Source organism: Pseudopipra pipra, chromosome 3 (genome assembly GCF_036250125.1).
Source record: "Pseudopipra pipra isolate bDixPip1 chromosome 3, bDixPip1.hap1, whole genome shotgun sequence".
Classification (NCBI taxonomy): Eukaryota; Metazoa; Chordata; class Aves; order Passeriformes; family Pipridae; genus Pseudopipra; species Pseudopipra pipra.
Genome location: NC_087551.1, coordinates 5,210,971 through 5,231,302, shown reverse-complemented (window position 1 = coordinate 5,231,302; position 20,332 = coordinate 5,210,971). Strand labels below are relative to the sequence as shown.

Below are 20,332 nucleotides of genomic sequence, written 5' to 3'. Positions count from 1 at the left end.
GGTGCAGCTGGTGCTTCTCTGCTGGGCTTCAAGAGGGACGAGAGATGCCTCTTGTCTGCCTCTCTCTGCACTCCCATTCTTGTCTTTAATGTCTATGTCACTGTAGAAACTGGCAAAAACCTCAGATGTGTGCAGGCTGGCTTGCTCCCTCTTTTGAAAAAATCCCTGTGTGAGGTGCCAGATGGAGAGAAAAGGCCTCCTGCCTCTCCCCATAGTCTGCTGCACCCTGCTGCCCTCAGGTCAGCCACCTCCCAGGTACCCACTGCTGCTCTCTCTCCCTCCAAGCTCATACTGCATTTACTTCAATCCCAGCCAGCTTTTATTTTTGAAGCCTGTAGAAACTTAGGGTCCAAGGGTTACCTTAGACTTGCCTATTTAGAATAGAGAAACCACTTTTAATTATCTTACATTTGCTGTGGGACAGGTCTGCTAAGCACTGGATGTGCAATGGCTTTTTATTGGACTCTTTCTATGCTCTGAGTGTCCAGGGAGGTCTTACCTTAAAAGAGTTAATATTGATCTATTTATTTCTTATTGTATTTTAACAAACATACATCATGCAAATATAAGAAGGCTGCTTGGGTCCTGAGTCATCTTGTGTTTCAGTAAACATATTTTACTGAGACTGACATGGGACTCAGAAACCTGCAGCTGGTGCTGTGATAGTTGTTGGCTTTCAGAGAATCAAACACAGTCAGGCTGAGAAATATTTGCTGCTCCTTAACCCTCTTACCTTAGTTTCCTGCTGCATTTAACATCTGAGTAAACTCCCTTTCTGCAGCTAAGATGTCCAGTGACCTGAATAAGACGTGTGCTGAGAGATGAACTCAGCAATTAGACCTTACAGTTTGTATTTCATATCAAATCCTTACAGGGAGTGAAAGAGGTGAAATTTTCTTTTATTTACCTGATCCTCAGTGCCACAACATCAATACTAATGTGAAAATATTAAAGGGTGTGCAGTGAATATACTTGTCTGCATCTGTGTTCTAATCAAAAGCATATTGAAGCTAATAAAGAGATGGTGACTGGCAAAGATGGGAGATGATTCAGACATCAAGTGACAATCTCCTGCTGTTCCAAGTTTGTATTAAGCATTAATTTTCAGCTTTTCCACAAAAAATTAAATGTGTAAAGCAAATTTTAAAATATAATCACATTTGTGCATTTAAAACAGATCCGGACTTTGAGAAAAATTCAGTATTTTTATTGTAACTGATCCTTTAGATAGCTCAAAACTAAACCTGTCTGTAAGACAGAACTGCTCTAAAAATGTGTTCATCATCCATATGTCTGAGCAGGAGAAAATCACTCAGTACCTGACCTTCAGTGACAACAGAGTGAGGCATCTCTGGGAACTAAAACACCTCTTCAGTTAAAAGTTTCTGCACTCGAAGTATCACAGAAAATCCTCCTGGTCTCAGTGGGACCAGGTGTCAGCAGGGGCACTAGAACTGGGTGCTTGGAGAATGTAACAGGAGGTGACAAAAGCTGTGTCTGCAAAGTGCCAGCCCAGAAGAACCTGTTTGACAACCACTGATCCTAAAACCTCGACAGCAGGCTCCCATCACCAAGGGCCCGGTGACTGTGGTTTGATTTGTCTGATCCCGAGGGCTCAGGAAGGATTCCCACCCACATCCAGTGCTCACCAACATCATTAATATCCTGTGTGGGGAGCCAGGAATGGGTAGAACTAATGAGGTCCATCTTTTTATGAAAACGTGTGCTAATGGGACACATTCCCAGGGATTAGAGCCTTTCTTTCTTCCTGTAAAAATTCAGGAATTTCCTAAGACCCTCCAGTCCTTGCCCAGGCAATCCTCTGTTTAGTTTGCAGCAAAATAGGGATTCTCAAAAAAATGGGATTCTTCAACTGGGTCTGGCCAGGGAGAAGAAAAATGCATCTTTCATAGGACCCTACAGAGTTCATGGAGCACATTCCATTTTCATCCAGCTCTCAAATCTGTAACAGCCTTCTCTCTCCAGGATTACTTCTGACTCTCCTTGTCTTCTCATTGCACTTGAGAGGAGAATTTGGACTGTTGGATTTTGCCATGGCACAGCAAACATCTCACACTCTTTTCCTTTAGAAGAAAATGGCACAGCATCTCTTATGTTGAGGCATTAAACTGGCAGCTCTGGAGTTCCTCTGTTTATCCATAGTGCAGGTTTACTGCACACAGGCAAATATATAATAATTTTGCACATCAGATGGCCCCTCAGAGCAGGAGACCATCACTTTCAACTTAGGGGAATATTAGGGGAAACAGAGCCTATAAAGTTTATGAAAGTTGGTGTCCTTGAACCTTTCACCAGCACTAAGCTCTAGTGTTTAGATAAAAGCAAACCAACCAGCAGTGCTGGTTTGGGTATCCTTTATATGAAGCACATGCCCAGGTTTTCCACTGGGCCACTGGCTAAGCTTATGATCAGAAAGCCAGAATATATGATTTTAAACCTCTGGGCTTAATTCAATTCTTAGATGCTTAAGTCTATCAGTGCTTCAGTGAAGCCAGTTTAACAGCATAACTGGGAACCCTTCTGGAGGCTTTAATGTACGTTATCCTCCATCTTCTGTAATAGCTTCTTCAAACTTTTTGAGGGTTTTTTGTGAGTGTTTCACTCAGAGCAAGTCAGCAACAAAACATTCACTGAAATTTGCCCAGCACTTTGGAGGGGAAATGCATTGCTATTTCATTTCTTATTATTGCTGTTACATAACTTAATTTCCCAAGGTGGGCATAAAAGTAGGGAGAGAATTGGAATGACTTCTCAAAGGGCTCATCAGCCCCTCCAGGAACACAGTGTGTTCTGTCCTATCCATACCTGCTACAAACTTTGGGTTAGCCTGAGGGGTGATTTTCCTAACAGTGTAAGGAAATGATGTATTGGATAGAGAATCCAAATTCTAGAAATCTCTTTCTCTGCATTTCAGGAGATACCCTGAAAACCAGATATGCACTCTCAGTTCTGTGAAGAACACATGAACTTCCACCTCGATGAAGAATTTTGCTTTAATCAATATGGATTATAGAGTTGGTTTTGAATAAATTAATAGAGACAATTATGTTCCAGGACAGGCTGACATTCCTAGCAGTTCCCACAGGCACTAAAGAGAACTGTCAACACCCAAAAGACAAAAAATGTGGCCAAAGAAACATTTTTTAGTCATCTGTAGTAATGCATTTGCTCGGCTCCTGCCCCGAGTTCCCTATCGCCCTGTTAACGCTCCGGTGTCTCTCCGTGCCTGATTAAAGAGCCACGTGGCTGCTCTGCCTGTTAATTCAGATCCTCAGCCCCAGTGAATCTGTGACCCCACCTTGAATCCCCTGTGCCTGGTTTTTGTGTAATGCAACCACCCTGACTCCAGTGCTGCCACTGCTTTACACAGACAGAGGGGTCTAACCCTGTGCTGGAAGAACTGAGACCAGAATTCTGGATCACATTCCCTTGTGCCAGACATGTATTTCTGTGGAATTACACTGGTTAAAACACTTTTCTGAGTAGAACTGTTCCAATAATGCAATAGTTCCAATGGTTCTTATGATGGCAAATGGATTTTTCAAATTAGCTGTGGCAAGATTTGGGCCAAACTCTAAATTAATGCGATACTTTTATTTTTCAGACTAGAGAAAATTTGACTGTGATAATAATGTCAGGGGAAACCCACAGCTAGTAAAATGGCATCCTGTGTGTTCAGTGTCCTGTGTAGGGCAGCATCATGAGCTTATCAAACTTTTATAGCTTAACATTTCAGCTTGGCTACTTTGTAAGCTTCACTCTAACCTCAGAGCACATGAGCGGAGAACATAGTCCTCTCTGAATTTAAATGTACAAAACAGCCCTTTTGCCTGGACATGTTCCTAAATGCTTTCTTTTGGGCTTTCAGCAGTGCTGATCTTGTTGATATTAAACTCATGGCTTTTCCCCTGGCATGTGATATTCTGCATTGCATAACATGGCCTCAGAGGTAAAAGGCTTGAACAAGAAAATAAGGAGGTCAGCTACAAACTACGTATTTACTCTCACTTGTTCTTCCTCAGTTCATTTTTATTTTCTGTTTTGGCCCAAACATTGCACAGCATCATCATAAAATACAGGTATTTATAGCACTGAGTGGCTCAAATGAGCACTGGTCAGTGTAGATTAGCCATGCTGCCTGGGTACACTGGGCACCACAGAGCAAACTGGGGTTTGGAATCTGCCGTTCCAGTATGGAGCTGCCTTGGGGCAAAGCTGTGGCTGCTTTTGGAACAGCCACTCACCACTTCTTGCTTCCTCTGTTGTGCCAGGACTGGAAAAATCAGCTTCTTGCAAAGCTAGGTTATAAAACCAAGCAGCAGTTCCATATTTGGTTTTCCTTGCTGATGTTCCCTGGGAACATCAGGGCTTAGTCTCCAAACTCAGACTGGTCGTCCTGGGCAAGGAAGGCATGATCCTTTGGGACATGCCCCCCAGCCAGTGACCTACAGTTCATCATGAAGCACACCTTCTACTGCTACAGGGCTTCCCTGGGTGGACAACACTGTTCTGACTCAGGAAGGAGTCAAGTCAGTCTGTTTATTCTGTATTTTCCTGGTATCTAACAGAGTGGAGCCAGCCATGAGAGGACTCCATACATATGTATATAGCAATAATGCATAGACATGGGGGCGTCCTCTTCCTGAGAAAGGAATAACATATTTGCTGTATCAGAAGGATAAAGTAAAAAACACTCTGTCACTGAGAAAGAATATTTTCTATCTCTACCCACTAGACAGGTTCTGCTAAGTAAGGGAGTATAATTGGATTTCTGGGGTCTATTAAATCATAGCCATGTGAGTTCGATTTCAAAGACTCTCATCATTTGTCTTTTCAGTATAAAATCTCTCACTCCCTAAATGCTTCATTCTTTTAAAAGTACCTGGGAGATGGGATCAGAATAACCAATCAGCTGTTTAGACCACAGAAGGATATTAAAGGTCTTTGATAGTCACATTAGTGAAAATAATATGCAACTCATTTTAGAAGAACTCCCTTGACTGCTCAGTGCTGGTTTTAGCAACTTCTCTATTTGGACAGGGAGATATTGTAGCATCTGAACAAACGCCAGGTCCAGAGAGATGCTGAGCTCTTCCAAGAAGCTCTACCGCCCTCCATAAATTCAATGGCAAGTTCAGCAGTCCCAGTTCTCCTCCCACTTTGCCATTTGCAGTGATTTAATGCTGAAATCCCAGTGGCATTCGCAATATGCTGGTTCAATATGTTAGGAAGACTCAAGCAGTGCACAGGTCACACAAACACGGCTCAGGAGAGACAGGGCTGATATTTACTGATGGCTTGGCCCTGAGCAAGTCACTTCCCTTTCCTGTGCCTCTCCTTCTTCCCACTCATCATCTGCCTTGTCTATTTAGATCACAGGCATTTTGGGGCAGCAGGCTCTCCTGCATGGTGCTGGGGGGGTACCCATACGAGACTGTCTTCCATGTCATCAAATTGGTTTCAACAGGAGCTGCATCCAGCACAGAGTTGACACAAAGTGATGGTTAGAAATGGTGTGTCCAGGGAATTGTGCAGATAAAAGGGACAGATTGCTCATGAGACAAGAGCATGTTTCGGCTGCAAGGGGCCCGGATCTGAAGTGTTTGTGGAGGAGAAGTGATGCTGACTATGCTCAGTGACCCATCTGTCTGTCTGTACATGGAAATTTAATTTTGTCTCCACTGGACTCCACTGATCTTCACAGTCGTGATTGATTCCGAGGCCACTCAGCCTACGGCTGGGATTGTGCTTGTTCCTGAATGTGGGACCTCATGCAATTTTCTTCCCCTTGTCTCCTCTGGAGACTCCTCTGCTTGTCAGGAGTACTGGGACTGTCAGCACTGATGACCCTGATTAAAAATGTCACCAGCTCCAGCGCCAGGGCTCACATGGCGTCTGAAAATAATATGTCCTGTCAGGCGGCAGCAAAGTTTTCCACCACCTGATGGCTGAACACTTGAAGCTAAACTGAGTTTGAGATTTTCCAACTTTTAAACCCCTTTGTTGTGAAGAGGGTGAAATACAGCCTGACTGAATTGTTTTTTCCCTTCTGGGAGTGACCCCTCCAGGCAGGTAGAAGCTGTAGTAGCTGTGAGGACTGAGCCGGGATCCCCTTCCTTAGCACCACAGAAAATCAGAGAACTCCCTGTTCCAAAGCAGTCAATCTAGGACATCTCATGAGCCTTGAAATCCTGATAAATATTTCAGAGATACATAAAGAAGTGGCATTTAAATACTGTGACTGGTGTTCTATAAAAATAGCTCAGAGTGTTTATGGAGAGGGAAGTATTTAGAGACAACAGGGCAAGTGCCCTGAGGGCCTTTCTCACCTTCCCTGCTTGCAGTACTAGGGCAAGGACAAGAGAGAGGTGCCAGCACGAGGCTCCTGGAGCTCTGCAGCACCTCAGCCACTTGTCCCTGACTCCAGGTCACCTTCAGAGGCTGTGCCTTTGCTTTATCTCCAGTATCCTGTCTCAATGGATACTCAGGTATGGGCAAACCAAATCAGTGCCTCGGCTGCTGGCCTGCCATGGACACTTGGCAGCCAGGGCACAGCATCTTGAATGGCCCTAGTAAGGGGTAGGGACAGGAGGGACAGAGTGGCACATAAAGCCATGGACGTGCCTTAGCAATGTGAGTTATTAAAAAAGCACTTCCAGGATCAGACTCTCCATCACAACAGAAGTGCAAATAAAATGCAAGTCCTTACCTCTTCGACAAGCTGCAGCATTCGACGGGTGCTCTCCAGGGACTGGAACAAAACAGAGGAAAATGTGCTTAGATTTGGCAAGTTATGCTTTCCAACACTAATGTGCAGGCTCATGCTGACACCATGTTTTTCCTACACTCTTTGCCTCCCCCCCCAAATCAGGCCATCAGCAGGGCACTGGTGATTTCTCCATCTCCAGCTCTCCATTAGGACTCGCTAATGCAGCAATTCCCACTGCATCCGGAGGCAGCTGCAGTCTCCAGGGCTTGTGGTCCCCTTGCTCACACACTGCGGCGGTGCTGCTTGGAACAGCTGGTGTTCCGCTTTAAAAATAGTCTGTGGTTTTCAGCTACGACTTTTCAGGGACTTAATTGGTGACTTTTAACATTTAATAGGTTTGACAAATCGAAGGAATCCTCAGAAAATATTAAATTGCTGCTTTTTGCTCTGAGGCCAGTCAAATTGATGCACAATCTAATTCCTAAACCAAACTCACAATCGATAAATGCCTTAATCTTGACTAAACACAACATTAAATTTCACCCCAGCTCATCTCATTTCCAATTCTGCTTTCAGTGTGAAGCTGACGGAAAAGCAGAATCAGCCCTAGAAATCCTTTTGCCGGCTGCGCTCCTATTCCTGGCTGTGTCTTTCACACCAGCCCCAGCCCCAAGCTCCCAGTTTAGCTGCTGGTCTCACCTCATCGGCGAGCTGGTCCGCGCGCCGCTGCATTTCTTCCAACTCATTGCGCATATCCGCGTCCTCCGCCATCTTAGCTGGGGGGGTGTTTGTGGACGCCGCAGATCAGGGGTTTGTGCTCAGCTGCTCGTGAGCCTGGAAGACACAAAGGAGAAGGAACTGTGTGGTTAGGCTCCCTGGCTCGCTGAGTCGTGCTGGAATGTCAGTCCCACAAAAGTGCTTTAATTACAGGAGTGCCCTCACCCAAACTCTCTCGTTCTGGATGGTAATTCCTGCACAGTGGAGAGCACGCGGGGTTGCTCAAGGTGCTGCTTTATTCCTGTATCATTAATCACTCTTGAAGAACAAGGATGCACCCTCGTCATGTTCTTTGAGGAGAAAGCTTCCTTTTTTCTTAACCTTTCAAATGTTATTCATATCAAAGGTGGAGGCTCAGGAGATGTTATTTGCTGCCAGAAACAGTCCTGAAACCCATTCATTCTTCTCTAGAATTAAAAGGCTTAATGTGAAGGAGGTCAAGGCTGAGTCTGTGCCCCCCATGTCCTGTGTTTCAGCTGCATCGCTCGGAGGGCTGGATGCTCAGCTAATACATTTGCAGAGAAATTAAAGACAATGAAACTTTGCAGATTTTTACGGGCTAATGGCTTGTCCACCACGCCGTAGGTCAGGCTATGAAATGATATTTCAGCTAGACTAGGAGAAGTTGTCCTCCTGGGAGGATCCTTCATTTCAGGGGAAGCGAAGTGACCATAGGACCTAACTTGTGTTTTCAACTTCTCTGCAAAGTGGGTGAGATTCTGATCCCTTATCCCTCTTGATACAGAACAACACCACCGAGCCCATTGTAACCAGAGGTCAGGATGCAGCCCATTAGTTCTCCTTTGGGTAGGGTTTCTTTCTTGTTACAAACTCGAGCTAGCTCTGATTACTGAGCATGACTTGATTAAGAAAGGCGGGTCCTCCTACCATCTGTCAGATCTTTATAACAGCAACACTGGCTTATTTCTTTGCTCGATTCAAGCATGGCATATTGCAAATTACTGAATGTTTATTGCAGGAAAACCTAATCCCAGGTGCAGAGGAGCTGGGGAAGTTGTGGGGGATGGCAAATAACCAGCCATAAAGCAGGTGCCATCAGGCTCAGTTACAGAAGGAGGACAAAAGCAGCCCCTTTCAGCAAAGCTGCTCTAAGAAGGCAAAACCCCAGGGGCTGTTTTCTGTCCTCTCTTTGTGATATGTGCACCCTTTATGAAACAACATAAGTCAGGGCAGGTTTTAGCTCTAAAATCTTAACGGTAACAACTGTGTTTAAATGGAAGTTACTGTACATTGGAGATGAATCCATTCCTCACTTTGACTGTGCTCTCCATCAGGACCTCAGGAGTATGGGCTGAACAGGTACAGCTGGGTGGCAGCAGTATTTTCTCGACCACACTCTGTTTGCTTAGAATTGTGTAAGGAAAGCAGACAGCTCCTTGCATCTCCTCTGAAGCTTCAGCAGCAGATCTGCTGCTTTTCTTATCTAAGAGGGAATATGTGACCTTCATGCTTTCACATGTGCCCTCACTCGTGGTTGCTTTTCCTCTTTGAAGCTACAGCAGGAAGAAATCCATCTCGAAGAGTCAGCCCTGCAGCTACTGGCACAGCATCCTGCTTTCATCACTGAGCACATCGCCACGTTCTTGTCAGAGGGAGCCTGGCATTTTGTGATGGGTCACACAATGTGTAGGAGCCCAAATGTCTGCTGGAGAAGGCCACCTGGCTCTGCCAGCTGCATGGTCACAGCGGTGAGAAGGACCAAGCTTAAAGCAACTCATCTGCAGCGCCAGCTGATGCAAAGCCAGAGCTTCATTTCATGGCTTATATTCAGGCTGGCGTCGGACACTTCAAGGATGTTCACAAAATGAGCTTTACAGAAAATGGTGCCCTCAGATGTTTAGGAGGAAAAGAGGAACCAGGAACTGGTCTGTGCCTGACGGGCATGTGAAAGTGTGGGGATACTCTCGAGGCCGTCCCAACCTTCCCACCCTGGCGCTGCACTCGTGGGGCCCTTTGTGGCACATCACGCAGCTCCAGGAAGACGCTGCTCCTGGTCACAAGTGCAGCATGCTCAGCTGGGATAAAAAGAAGTTATTTCTGTAAAGAACCGTGCTCCAAACTCCTGTCCCACTTGGCCCAGGCTGGCACCAGCACTGGTCACTGCTTCACAAATTGTGGGTTTTTTCCCAGATTGAGGCAAAGCCCAGCATTGAAATATTTCTGGCGCGGCCTCTGTGACAGAATATCGAGATTAAGTCTGTGGACCTAATTTTTGAGCATCTAGTTAAAATATTCTCCTCTGCCTGGATCCTTGCCAAACCTGTGCTGGCAGAATTGCAGCACCGAGCTTTAGGAAAAACCAGGACAATTTGGACAGGACTTTGGGACTGATCTAATTGGTAAATACAAATAGCTCTGAGGGGCAGGAAACTGGTTCTGTGCTATGTCTGCCTGGTAGCATCTCATGAGCTGTAAAGTGGGAGGTGATGCATCAGTGAGAGGGTGGGATGACAACAGGGAATTTGGTTCAGTCTCTAAGCATATCCAGTGTGAGCTGAATGATTACAGACATGGAAGTGAGATGAGTGTTTCTACTGACAGTAATGAATAATAACAGGCTCTTGGTCAGTCACTGCAGATAATAAAAATTGCACAGAAAATTCCGTTCTCATGTAGATTCCAGCCTGACTTTTGATCATTTCCCTAGTTTTTTTTGATCATGAGCCAGTGGTGGTGATCGGTGGTGCAGAAAAGAAACAAAGTGGAAAAAAACTGTCATATAATCATAGAATGGTTTAGGTTGGACAGGACCTTAAAGACCACCTGTTTCCAACCCCCCTGCCATGGGCAGGGACACCTTTCACTACACCAGGTTGCTCAAAGCCCCAATCCAACACTTCCAGGGATGGGGTGGCCACAGCCTCTCTGGGCAACCTGTTCCAGGTCTTGACCCCCCTCCTGGTAAAGAATTTCATCCTAACATTAATCTGTACCTTCTCTCTCTCAGTTTGAAGCCATTGTCCCTTGTCCTGTCACTCCATGCTCTTGTGGGTTTTTTTTTTAGAGTTACCCTTCTTGCTTAGTTAGAACCATCAGTTGGCATCTTAGTGACAGAAGCCTCTTATTTTGCATCAAGCTAAAAAAAATGTCAGGGCTTGTAACCAGAGAGATGTTGTGCAGCGAGTGATCAAACTTGACAGGTTTATTGAGATTGTTTGGTATTTGTAAAGCACTTAGAATGGGTTGAGAAATAGCAAAAAGAATTCTTCCAGACAAGTCATTTTACATCAAGTTTTAGTCATAAACACAAGTGCCCTGCAGCTGTGCTGATTCAACTTTATTTAATAGAAAACCGTGCACAAGAATCAATAAAGGTTACTGATTTGCACACAGTATGATGAACTACATATATATTTTGTAGATGGCAGGGAAGAGGTTTAAATTTTTTTGCAGATTTTGCAATTTATAATGTGGAATAGGACTTATTAGAGATAGGATTTCCCCTGAAAAGTCCTACTTAGGCTGAAACTCCTTTCCAGTGCCATGAATTTCCAACCACAAACCCTGTTATCAATAACAAACCTGTAGAGAGAAGATTTATGCTTTGAAGGGAATAATCTGTAAAGTACAAATTAACAGTTTTCTCTCTATGGTGTTTCTTAGGAACACCTACATATATATAAAACATTAAAACTGAGTGAACTCAGGAATGACCAAGAAAAGGTAAACCATGATGGATTTGCCCTCACTGATAGTGGACAGACTTTCAAAAGCATAAGGCATCAGTCTGGCTTGGGCCCACTATAACCTACTCTTGTTGTAGTAGAACAGAAACAGGCCTAAAATACTATTCAGGACTTTTAGTGATAAATTCCGCGTGGAATTTATATTTTTGATCCCAGATGATATTTTTCATTCTGTTCTCATTTAAGTTTATCTAAACTAAGTATCAAAACCCTATAATTGCCTTAGGAATTTAACATAACTGGAATAAACTCTCTGAGATGTACTCTGTACTTTTAACTTCAACTACATTTTATTTTGTCTGTGGTCCCTGCAGAGATGACAGATCAGAAAACCAAAGTAGGGATCTAATATGTTAAGCAATAGAGATCTAAAACTTTGATTAAAAAAAAATAAGAGTTGCTACAGAAGTTGCATCTCTCCATTCAATTTGTGTTTCTAGTTGCAATAATTGCCTTCACAAATGTCTTCTACACAATGCAATTAACTCCAGGCACTTGGGTGACTTACATCAAATCCTCTGTGAGGTGGTCTCATGTGTTACACCAGTGCTTGCCCAGCTGACTAAATGGCAAAGAAAAATACAAAGAGAGAGCAGCTAATGGAAAGGCATTGCCTATTGTACTTTGCATTCTGCCTCTGCTATTTTAGCTGTGCTAAGATGCAATGAAGAATCTTATAGCAAGAACATTATATAATCTGTATGGAGTTCTACTGAAGGCTAAGAGAGACCTACATCCATCCCCAGAGGAAGAGAGATACAATGAGTGACCTTTGAAAGCAAATATTTGCTTCCCAGTGGTATAAACACTCCAGTGCAATAAATACAGGAAAATGAAAATGCTGCAGTTTACTGTGGTGAAAGCAACACAGCAATAAAATGTTCTTCTTTTAAGCACTCTCCCTGTTATTAAAGGGCACATCTATTCTTCCTGTGGATATTTGTAGCCAGAGGATGACTGCATTGGCATATTTTACTAAAAAAGTCAGGGTCAGTCAATACCAGCACATTGGCCATGTCTTTCACCACCTTCACCACCCTTCCCTAGAGGGGCTCTTGGTGGCTGGATTATAGGAAATGTGCTGGCATTAACCCCAAAGCTCAGTGTGGCCCAGGAACTGCCTGCTAACCCCAGCAGGAAATGAAATTACACTGCAGGGGAGACCCTGCTGCAAAAGGGTGCTTGGAAACCAAGACCTGTGTGTGTTGCTGACACCAGCAGGTTCTCCCTGAAATTATGTTGAGGATGGAGTGTTCGAAGGCAGATCCCAACAGGAAAGGCATGTGTGTGCTGTCCACAGTTGGTGGGACAGGCAACAGCTGGTGAGAAATGATTTAAGGCACTTGGAAGTATAATTTTATGGATCATGGGCTCGGAGCAGTGGCCCTCACAAGCTCTAACTTTTCTGACTTCTGTCATCTCCATCTTCTTTCACCCAGGGCTTACCACAATTAATACTGTCTATAACTAAACATGCCCTGCTTTTGCTCTTATTGCATTTTAATTGATCTGAAAGCACTTGGAGAAGAAATCAGGTAATTTTGTAATGAAAAACCCTATTTAAAGATTTTATGATATGGCATAAAATGTAACAATGAAAAATTACTACGAACTGTTATTTAGATTTAAATTCTAAATAGCTTTGAAATAAAATCTTGAGGAAAGTCTGCTTTTTATATCACTTCTGCAGCACATCCTATTGCCTGGATGTAGTTTATTCACAAGATTTTCAGCAAAGTTCTCATTTCCAAAGAAACTCCTTTGTAATGTTTGTATTACTGATTAAGCCAAGAAGCTGCCTCTGTGTTTCCATAGGATATGTTATTTTTAATCCATGGCACAGACACCTCATCTCTCTCCTGCTGTTGTCCCACAGCGTGTTGCTTCAAACCTTTAGGCCCAGCTCCACGGCCCAGGCTGACAGAGCACAGTGAAAACCAACTTCACTTTGAATTTTTACTGGATAGTCAGTAAAGAATAATTCCTACTGGTGAGGGCCTGTCAGGGAGTGACTTTGGAAAAGACAGGCACTGAGATCTTGCCAATCTGAATTCAGGAGAAGCAGGTAATTCCTAGTTTGTTACTGTCTTCCTGCATTGCCTCAGGCACTTTATTTTACTCCCAGGGCTCTCTTGCTTTGCCTGCAGACAGGTCTCTGGAGCTGCAGGAAATGTGGAGATATTTGATTTCCTGCTGCTGGCTCTATCTGTCAGCATCGTGCAGATGTCTTGGATACCCTCTGATGGGAATGCTTGTCCCTGTTTAACAGCTGAATCTGTCTCCCATCTACACAACACAGATGAAATCCTTCTTTTCCTTCCTATCTTGCCCTTTTTTTTGTCCTACTTAAATTTCAAGTGTTTCAGGGCGTGGACTGTCACTTGGTTTGGGGGCCAGGACAACTGGGACTTTCAGATAAATGCTAATGAGCATGATGTCACATTCTCTGTGTCACAACCCATACTTAGGATCAAGAACTTTCTAGTCAGAGGCCAAAATGAAGATTTTGAAGTATAATTAGACAAAATTATGACTCCTGACTATGTGCTGAATGTGTTAGAAAAAATAGTTGGAAAACAGTCTTCCTAGGGGCTTGTGTTGTTATAATGGCAGAAAAGCTCAAATCAAATGATTTCTGAATGTGAATGCAATTAGGCAGCATAGAAGTGCCAGCAGAGGAATTCCTTCTTGCAGACATGGGCACCTCTGCCCCTGCTGTCCCCTGATCTGGAGTGGGTTAAAGAGGGGACTGTGTGTATCTGCAGCACAAGGGGTGTGTGGGCACAACTGCTCCCTGCCTCCACCATCTGCAAATCGGCAGGTTATGAGCAACACATCCCACAGCTCCCCCCAGGCACTGCAGCCGGGGGCAATGGCTGGGGGGAAAAGTTGCTGCTGAGATCTCAGAGAAGAACAATCCACCATAAATGAAATGCCTGGAGCCACCCCATCCCAATCCCAATCCAACACAAATCATTGCTGTCCTGTCAGCTGTCAGACACAGGGCTGCTCCACCAGGCTCCAAGACGTGCCTGTGGCTTTACCAGGCTCCTGCACGGAAAAACAATAAAGCACAGAGCAGCCATTTTGTAACAATTTCACCTCACAGTAATAACAACTTGACTTTCTGTCCCTTTTGCTGCTGAAAGAAAATAAACCCCTCCCTGTGTTACCCCTTTGCAGTCGTTTTTACACCTATGTACCCACACGTTTTGGTTTTTTTTTTACTTTCCAACAGCAACAGAAAAACATTGAAAGCAAAATATTTGTTCTGTTCATCTGGGAGAGCAACCAGCCAGAGTGGTGGAGGGTGAAGAAAGAAACCTTCTTACCAGGAGTGATCAGAGACCTGGACTGAACTGGCTGCTGTAAGTCTAATTCCCTGTTATTACAGCTACCTGCCTCATACAGCTTCATTTATAATTTAGCAAGCTATATCCTATGGTTCCCTAACTTTATTGTGTTCCCAACTAGTTCTGAGTCCAGTACCCAGAAAATATTTCACTTCTAGCACAAATTAATTCACAGCCAGAAAACAGCAGCTTGTTCCTGTGCTGCTGTTGTCTTGTGGCTTAAATAGTTTCTCTCCTTCCCTGCTCTCTCCTTCTCTGAGGTTTCAGCATTTCTTATGACGTGAAAGATCAGACTCCATCAGTCCTTTCCTGGTAGATGGGCTGTTTGCCACCCTGATCATCCCACCAGCTCTTGGTTGTGCTGGTTTCATTTGAATTAGTCTTCTCTGGAAGAGGGTGGCTGGCATTTCACGAGGAATTTTAAATAAGGATATGGGCTTTGCTCAAAGGGCTTGGTGCTTCCCTGTCCTTCCAGGAGATACCTGCTCCAAAATATCCTACAACCTCACTTGCCATTGGCATAGCTGGGGCTTGGTGGCTCAGGACAAGAAATCCAGGTATTAGCAGAGAGGATTAAACAAAATGTCTTGACTTGTGGCAAAGCTATTTGCATTCTGTGGCTAGAATCTTGGAGAAAAACTAAAGGCATCTGCTTAGCTGGAGGATGAGATTTCTGACTGTGTCATGATTTTCAGTAAAACTCACTCCCTGAATCTGTTCAAGTCTTCAGAATATTCACTCACCATCACGGCAGCAATGACGAGCAGTCGGCCTTTCCTTCGTTATATTCAACCTGGGTTTCTTTACACTGCTCCTAAGCCACTAAATCTGATTAACGGCCAATTTTAGAAGCCAGTGGTGAAAGTCACGCCCCATTTCCACTTGGAGGAAGTTTCCCCACTGCCTTTAGTGGGGTCAGACTTGCAGGTGGAGCTCCCAGGCAGCAACGTGCTGGGAAATGCTGGCAGTGTGTGAAAAGGGGGTGTGTGAGTGTGAGTGTGTAACTGTCTAACAGGAGTGCTTGGGGTCTGAAATGCTTTTCTGCCAAATTGTCCTGGGGCTTTACCTTGCTCCCCTCTGTTTCTGTTAGATTAACAGATGGCTAGATAAATGGCAGGGAAATATAAAATGGAATTACTGCAAGACATTTATTGAGGGATTCAGGAGAAAGCAGGGAATGAGGAAACCGCATGGCAAATTTCTATGGGGAGTGTACAGGGTGTTCCCAACAGGCTGCATGAGGACTTGTTGCATTTGCTGTTCCTGGGTCTGTAAAAAGAAACCCTTCCCTCTGCACAGTCTTATAAAGAGTGCCCAGAGCTCCTGGTGCAGCCCCTGCCTCCATCACACATCCAACCCTCTTGCCCATCTCTGTATCACACACAGATCAAATCACTGGCAGAAAATGCAAAGCAGTACAGCTCATCCTCACATTTCCTATAATGATCCAAGAAAGCAGACTGACAGCTGAAGAAAGACATTTGTAGGCTAAATGGATGATGAAAAGGAAACCCACAAATTGGAGAAAGATTTTTATTTTTTTTTAAGGCTAAATGGATGATAAAAAGGAAACTCACAAACTAGAGAAAGATTTTTTTTTTTAGCCCAAATGGATGATGAAAAGGAAACCCACAAACTGGAGAAAGGTATTTTTAGGCTAAATGGATGATAGAAAGGAAACCCACGAGTATTACAGCAAGAAAAGGGAGCCCATTTGCATTGGCCTGTCACAAAGTAGAGCTAATTTCTGCTGCATTTTGTGGAAGTCTGGAAGTCAGGGGGAAATTTTGTGGTAACTTTATTTAATTTGAAAGCGATCTTTTCAAATTAACTGGAGGGAGCAATGAGTAACTCCGCCATTAAAACAGACGTGAAATTCTTCATTTGCATGGTAAAACTTGGTGCTATCCTGCCTTTGCTAGTCCTGATGCTTTTAGGACTAGATGAGTCTAACTAGCACTTTGACAAGTTTAGCATGGAACAATTGATGATTTTGATAGACAGGAAAATACGGAAAAGAATTTTGTGGCGGAAGAACCATAATTCAGTATTTTAGTGTAAAAGATTGGCAGTGACATAGTTAACCCCATCAGCATCAGTGTTGTCATGGCTTTGATTTCAAAGCAGTAGAAGGAATAAAGTGTTCCCCTGCTGGTGTTTGTTACGGGCTGTCAGCACACTCAGCTGACATTTCATTGCTTTCTGCGTGGTTCGTATTTGCAAGATTTCTCTGCCACCTACCCCTGCCCCTGGGCTGTGTTACACCAGTAAGGACCTTAAATTCAACAGAAATGAAAGAAAGAAAATTAATGCAGCTATTAGTACATATAAACATCTTAATAGGGGAGGAAAACTCTCTACACTGAGATCATGAGGGCATTAGGAATGTAAATAGACAACTTTTCCCCTTTTGACACTGTATGTGGTAAACAAAGCAATTCTTTATTTTTATAATACTCATCCTTTCCTTTCTGCCTGATGGTAAAAGCGTGGCCACGTTTCAAGCAATGGGGCTGATATATTTTTAGCAGAAATCTTCTTTAACTAAGTCGTCAGAGTCAAATCAGCAGCTGACAAAATATAAGCATTACGAAACTGGGCTGATGGTGTTATTTGTAAAACTGGATTTTTAACTGAATGGAGTTTTTTTCATCTGTGAGGGACAGCAAAAAAGATATTTAAGAAATTATCTCACACTCTTTGAGAGGAACTGCTATCCAAAATGTGCCTGAAAGGAGCTCAGGATTCTGTCTGCACCTCCCCATTACTGCCAGTGGGTTTTCTCTAGGGCAAAGGAGCTTTAAAAATGGACAAGCAAAACCAAAAAGAACAAGGTTGACCTTTCTGAAGGAGCTCAGAGTTACCCCCAGGGATGTCTTGGTGTTTTGCCAGCCCCCAGCCACACTCTTGGCTCAGGCCTCGCTTTCTGCCACACCCAGGGCAGCCCAGCCCAACCCCTGGCTCCGCTCTCCTCTGCTTTGTGCTCCGGTCTCCCTGGGAACTTGAACTGTGGAAGCAGGATTAAAAGCTGAAGAAAGTTCATGAACTTTGAAAAGCTTACTTCCTTTCAAGAAAAAAAAGAAATAGCTATGGCCATGTTATAAAAAGAAAGGAGCCTACTTAGTTTGTAACTCCCCTGATTCTCTGTTTATACAGAGGTGATACACAGATAGACGTGTGGGTACATAAAATGCAGGATAATATAAGGACACAGCGGAGTATCTTTTTTTAAATGCAGTTTATATAACAAAAAGGGCAGAGAACCCAGTTTTAAACCACTAAACCTTTTACAGATCTCAATTTTATTATTTCAGGGCTCTTTTATAGAGTCACAATAACAAAAAGTCCTGCTGCTATTAAATGGCTCATCTCCCTGAAGTGAAGCTGGACCCGTGACCAGTCCAGACACATTCCTGAAACCCTGCAGTGCTGCAAAGGCTGCTCAGACAAGGGAGAGGATCTGGCTGCTCTCTTCACTGGGCACAACTGGGACATGAAATGGGAAGATGCTAGTGTCATATCCACTGTTTGTCACTTAGGTCAAAACCAATAAACTGGGAAGGCCTGTTTAAGATGTATGGTTACAACGCACATACAGTTGTACAAGTCAAATATTGAAAGCATCTGACGGTTCTAGGCTAAGCAACAAATTGTTTTAGCCATAGGAATGCATAATAGCACCCCATGGATATGCAAAACTTATTCACTCCTTTTCAAAGGCCACTGCTGCTTTCTGATTCACACCTACAACTAATTCCTGGCTGCTCCTCATTTTCCAGGAATCAGTAACAGAGATTCAAGAGGCCAAGGGTGCACATGCACATCGGCTTCTGCTGGTGCAGGGTATGAGAACTTCTCATTATTTATTACAGGCTCATGAGGCTGCTTTTGAAACCTCTCTTTCTTCTGAACTCCATTTCAGCCTTCACAGGCTGATGAAAAAAGCCCCAGCACGCTCCTCCAGTGAAGATTACCCAGACTTGCGGGCGAGGATTTAGCCCTCCTAATACAAGAGCACAACTTCTATTCTTTTTTTTTCCTCCTTTCTTTTTTTGTTGACCAATCAATTCAACACCAGGCTGGATAGTGCCTCAAGGGCATCGCTTTCAACCACGTGATCGGCAGATTAACAGAGAGGCTGCAAAATCCTTTCCGCTCAAACTGTTTTAACAGAGGATCAAAATCTTTCTCTCTGCGTGGGGATTTTTATTTAGCTAGTTCTTTTTTATTCAGTTTGCACATGTTTGGGAAGGAATTAAGGCCTGCAAGGACACGCAAGATGGTCTGGTTTGCTTTCTAACCTTTTCCTTTCAGTTTGTGTTTGGGAGTAGGAAGTTTTCCAGCTCCTGGCGGGAATGTTGCCTCTTCCCTGGGTCTTACAGTTGCATCATTGGTTGAATCTCCTAACAGATTATGGCCCTGAAAGGACAGAACTTAAAACATTTTGCAAAAGCTTCCCCTTTTCCCTGCTGTGGTTCTTTTTCTTAATAAGGGAGATAGATGTATTGAACTGGGCTGATACAATCTGCAGGGGAAAGGTTTGGGAAAGACAGGAGCTGGGTGAGTCCTGAGGGGACACAGCAGATTTACAGAGCTCTGCTGAACAATAAAACAAGAGATTAAATTTGATCACATGAATAAAATAAACAACAATTGACTGTTTCTTGGCCACAGCAGTCTGGCTCTTGGGAAGCTGGTGTGCAAACTGCAACACAGAGGTACATGGGGGTTCCTGCTGAAATCCTTTATATTTAATGCCCAGATCCCTGAGCTGTGCAGGTACAACTGCTGGTGATGGCAAAGTGTTGTAGCACAGGAGCATTTTTACTGGAGAAAACAGGACTCAAAAAAAACCCTAAACAGAGCAGAAAACCACACAGCCTTCATACCCATCTGAGGCACAAAAGCATACCTGGAGCTACAGAGATTGAGGATCACATGTGAAGGTTGGCCAAGAGGTTTCTTTGGCTCTGGCATGTGTTGAAACAAAACCAACCCACCTGCTCAGCTGCTGGACAATGAACCACAGCAGTGAGCTGGGATGAGGGCAATTCACATACCACTGGCAGAAACAGCAAGAATAAACTCAGCAAAACAATTGAATTGCTGACATTTGAGTGCAATCACAGCCTGGTCACGGACAGGTTGCAGAATTCAGCAAATAGAGGATTTTCTTAGAACCGTGCCTGGGTATTCCCACAGTCTTGCTGTCAATATCCTACAGCTCCAGATTTGAAGCTGGAGAGCTGAGGATGTGCTACACAGCTGAGGACAGAGGGATTTTGCCTCACTGCCTGGCAGTGAAAGCTCCAATTCCTTTTTTCACTTAAATCCTTAAACCTTTTTCTGCCATTGCAGGGACCTACATGGGGTGACTTTGGGTCTTTAAGACCAGAGGCTTTATAAAAAGCCATGCCAAAAAGAAGGAATAAATTATTCCTTGAGTGGATGAACAGTGACAGCCAATGTGATTCTTCCAAACATTGGAACGGTACTTGGTTTATATCAGAAAAACAGGATTTGCCTTCCAACCTCTCTACCTTCTTAAGACACACTCTGTATTCATTCACCTGAGCATAAATCCATAGGATCTCTGGGTTTCAGCTGGGGCTGTCTGCTTTCCCAGTCTTTTGCATGGAAGCACAACTTGTCTCAAGGACAAGCGACCCTCGGCAGCGCTGCCTCTGGAGCATTGCAGGGATGACTCACCCAGACTGGGAGCAAGAGGCAGCAGTGCTTACAAAGCTCAGCATGACAAGGGCCAC

General features: G+C 44.0%; 1 protein-coding gene across 2 annotated transcripts in view; it reads right to left on the bottom strand.

Annotated features, from left to right (window-relative positions):
* Positions 1–20,332, bottom strand: part of SNAP25 (synaptosome associated protein 25) — a 60,497-nt gene that overhangs the window by 20,940 nt on the left and 19,225 nt on the right. For both annotated transcript variants that reach the window (XM_064647549.1, XM_064647548.1), the window contains exons 2-3: positions 7,430–7,564; positions 6,731–6,772 (exon numbers count right to left, since the gene is read on the bottom strand). In XM_064647549.1, the coding sequence (XP_064503619.1) occupies positions 6,731–6,772; positions 7,430–7,501 (114 nt within the window). In that variant the 5' untranslated portion in view covers positions 7,502–7,564. The remainder of the gene's footprint in view (positions 1–6,730; positions 6,773–7,429; positions 7,565–20,332) is intronic.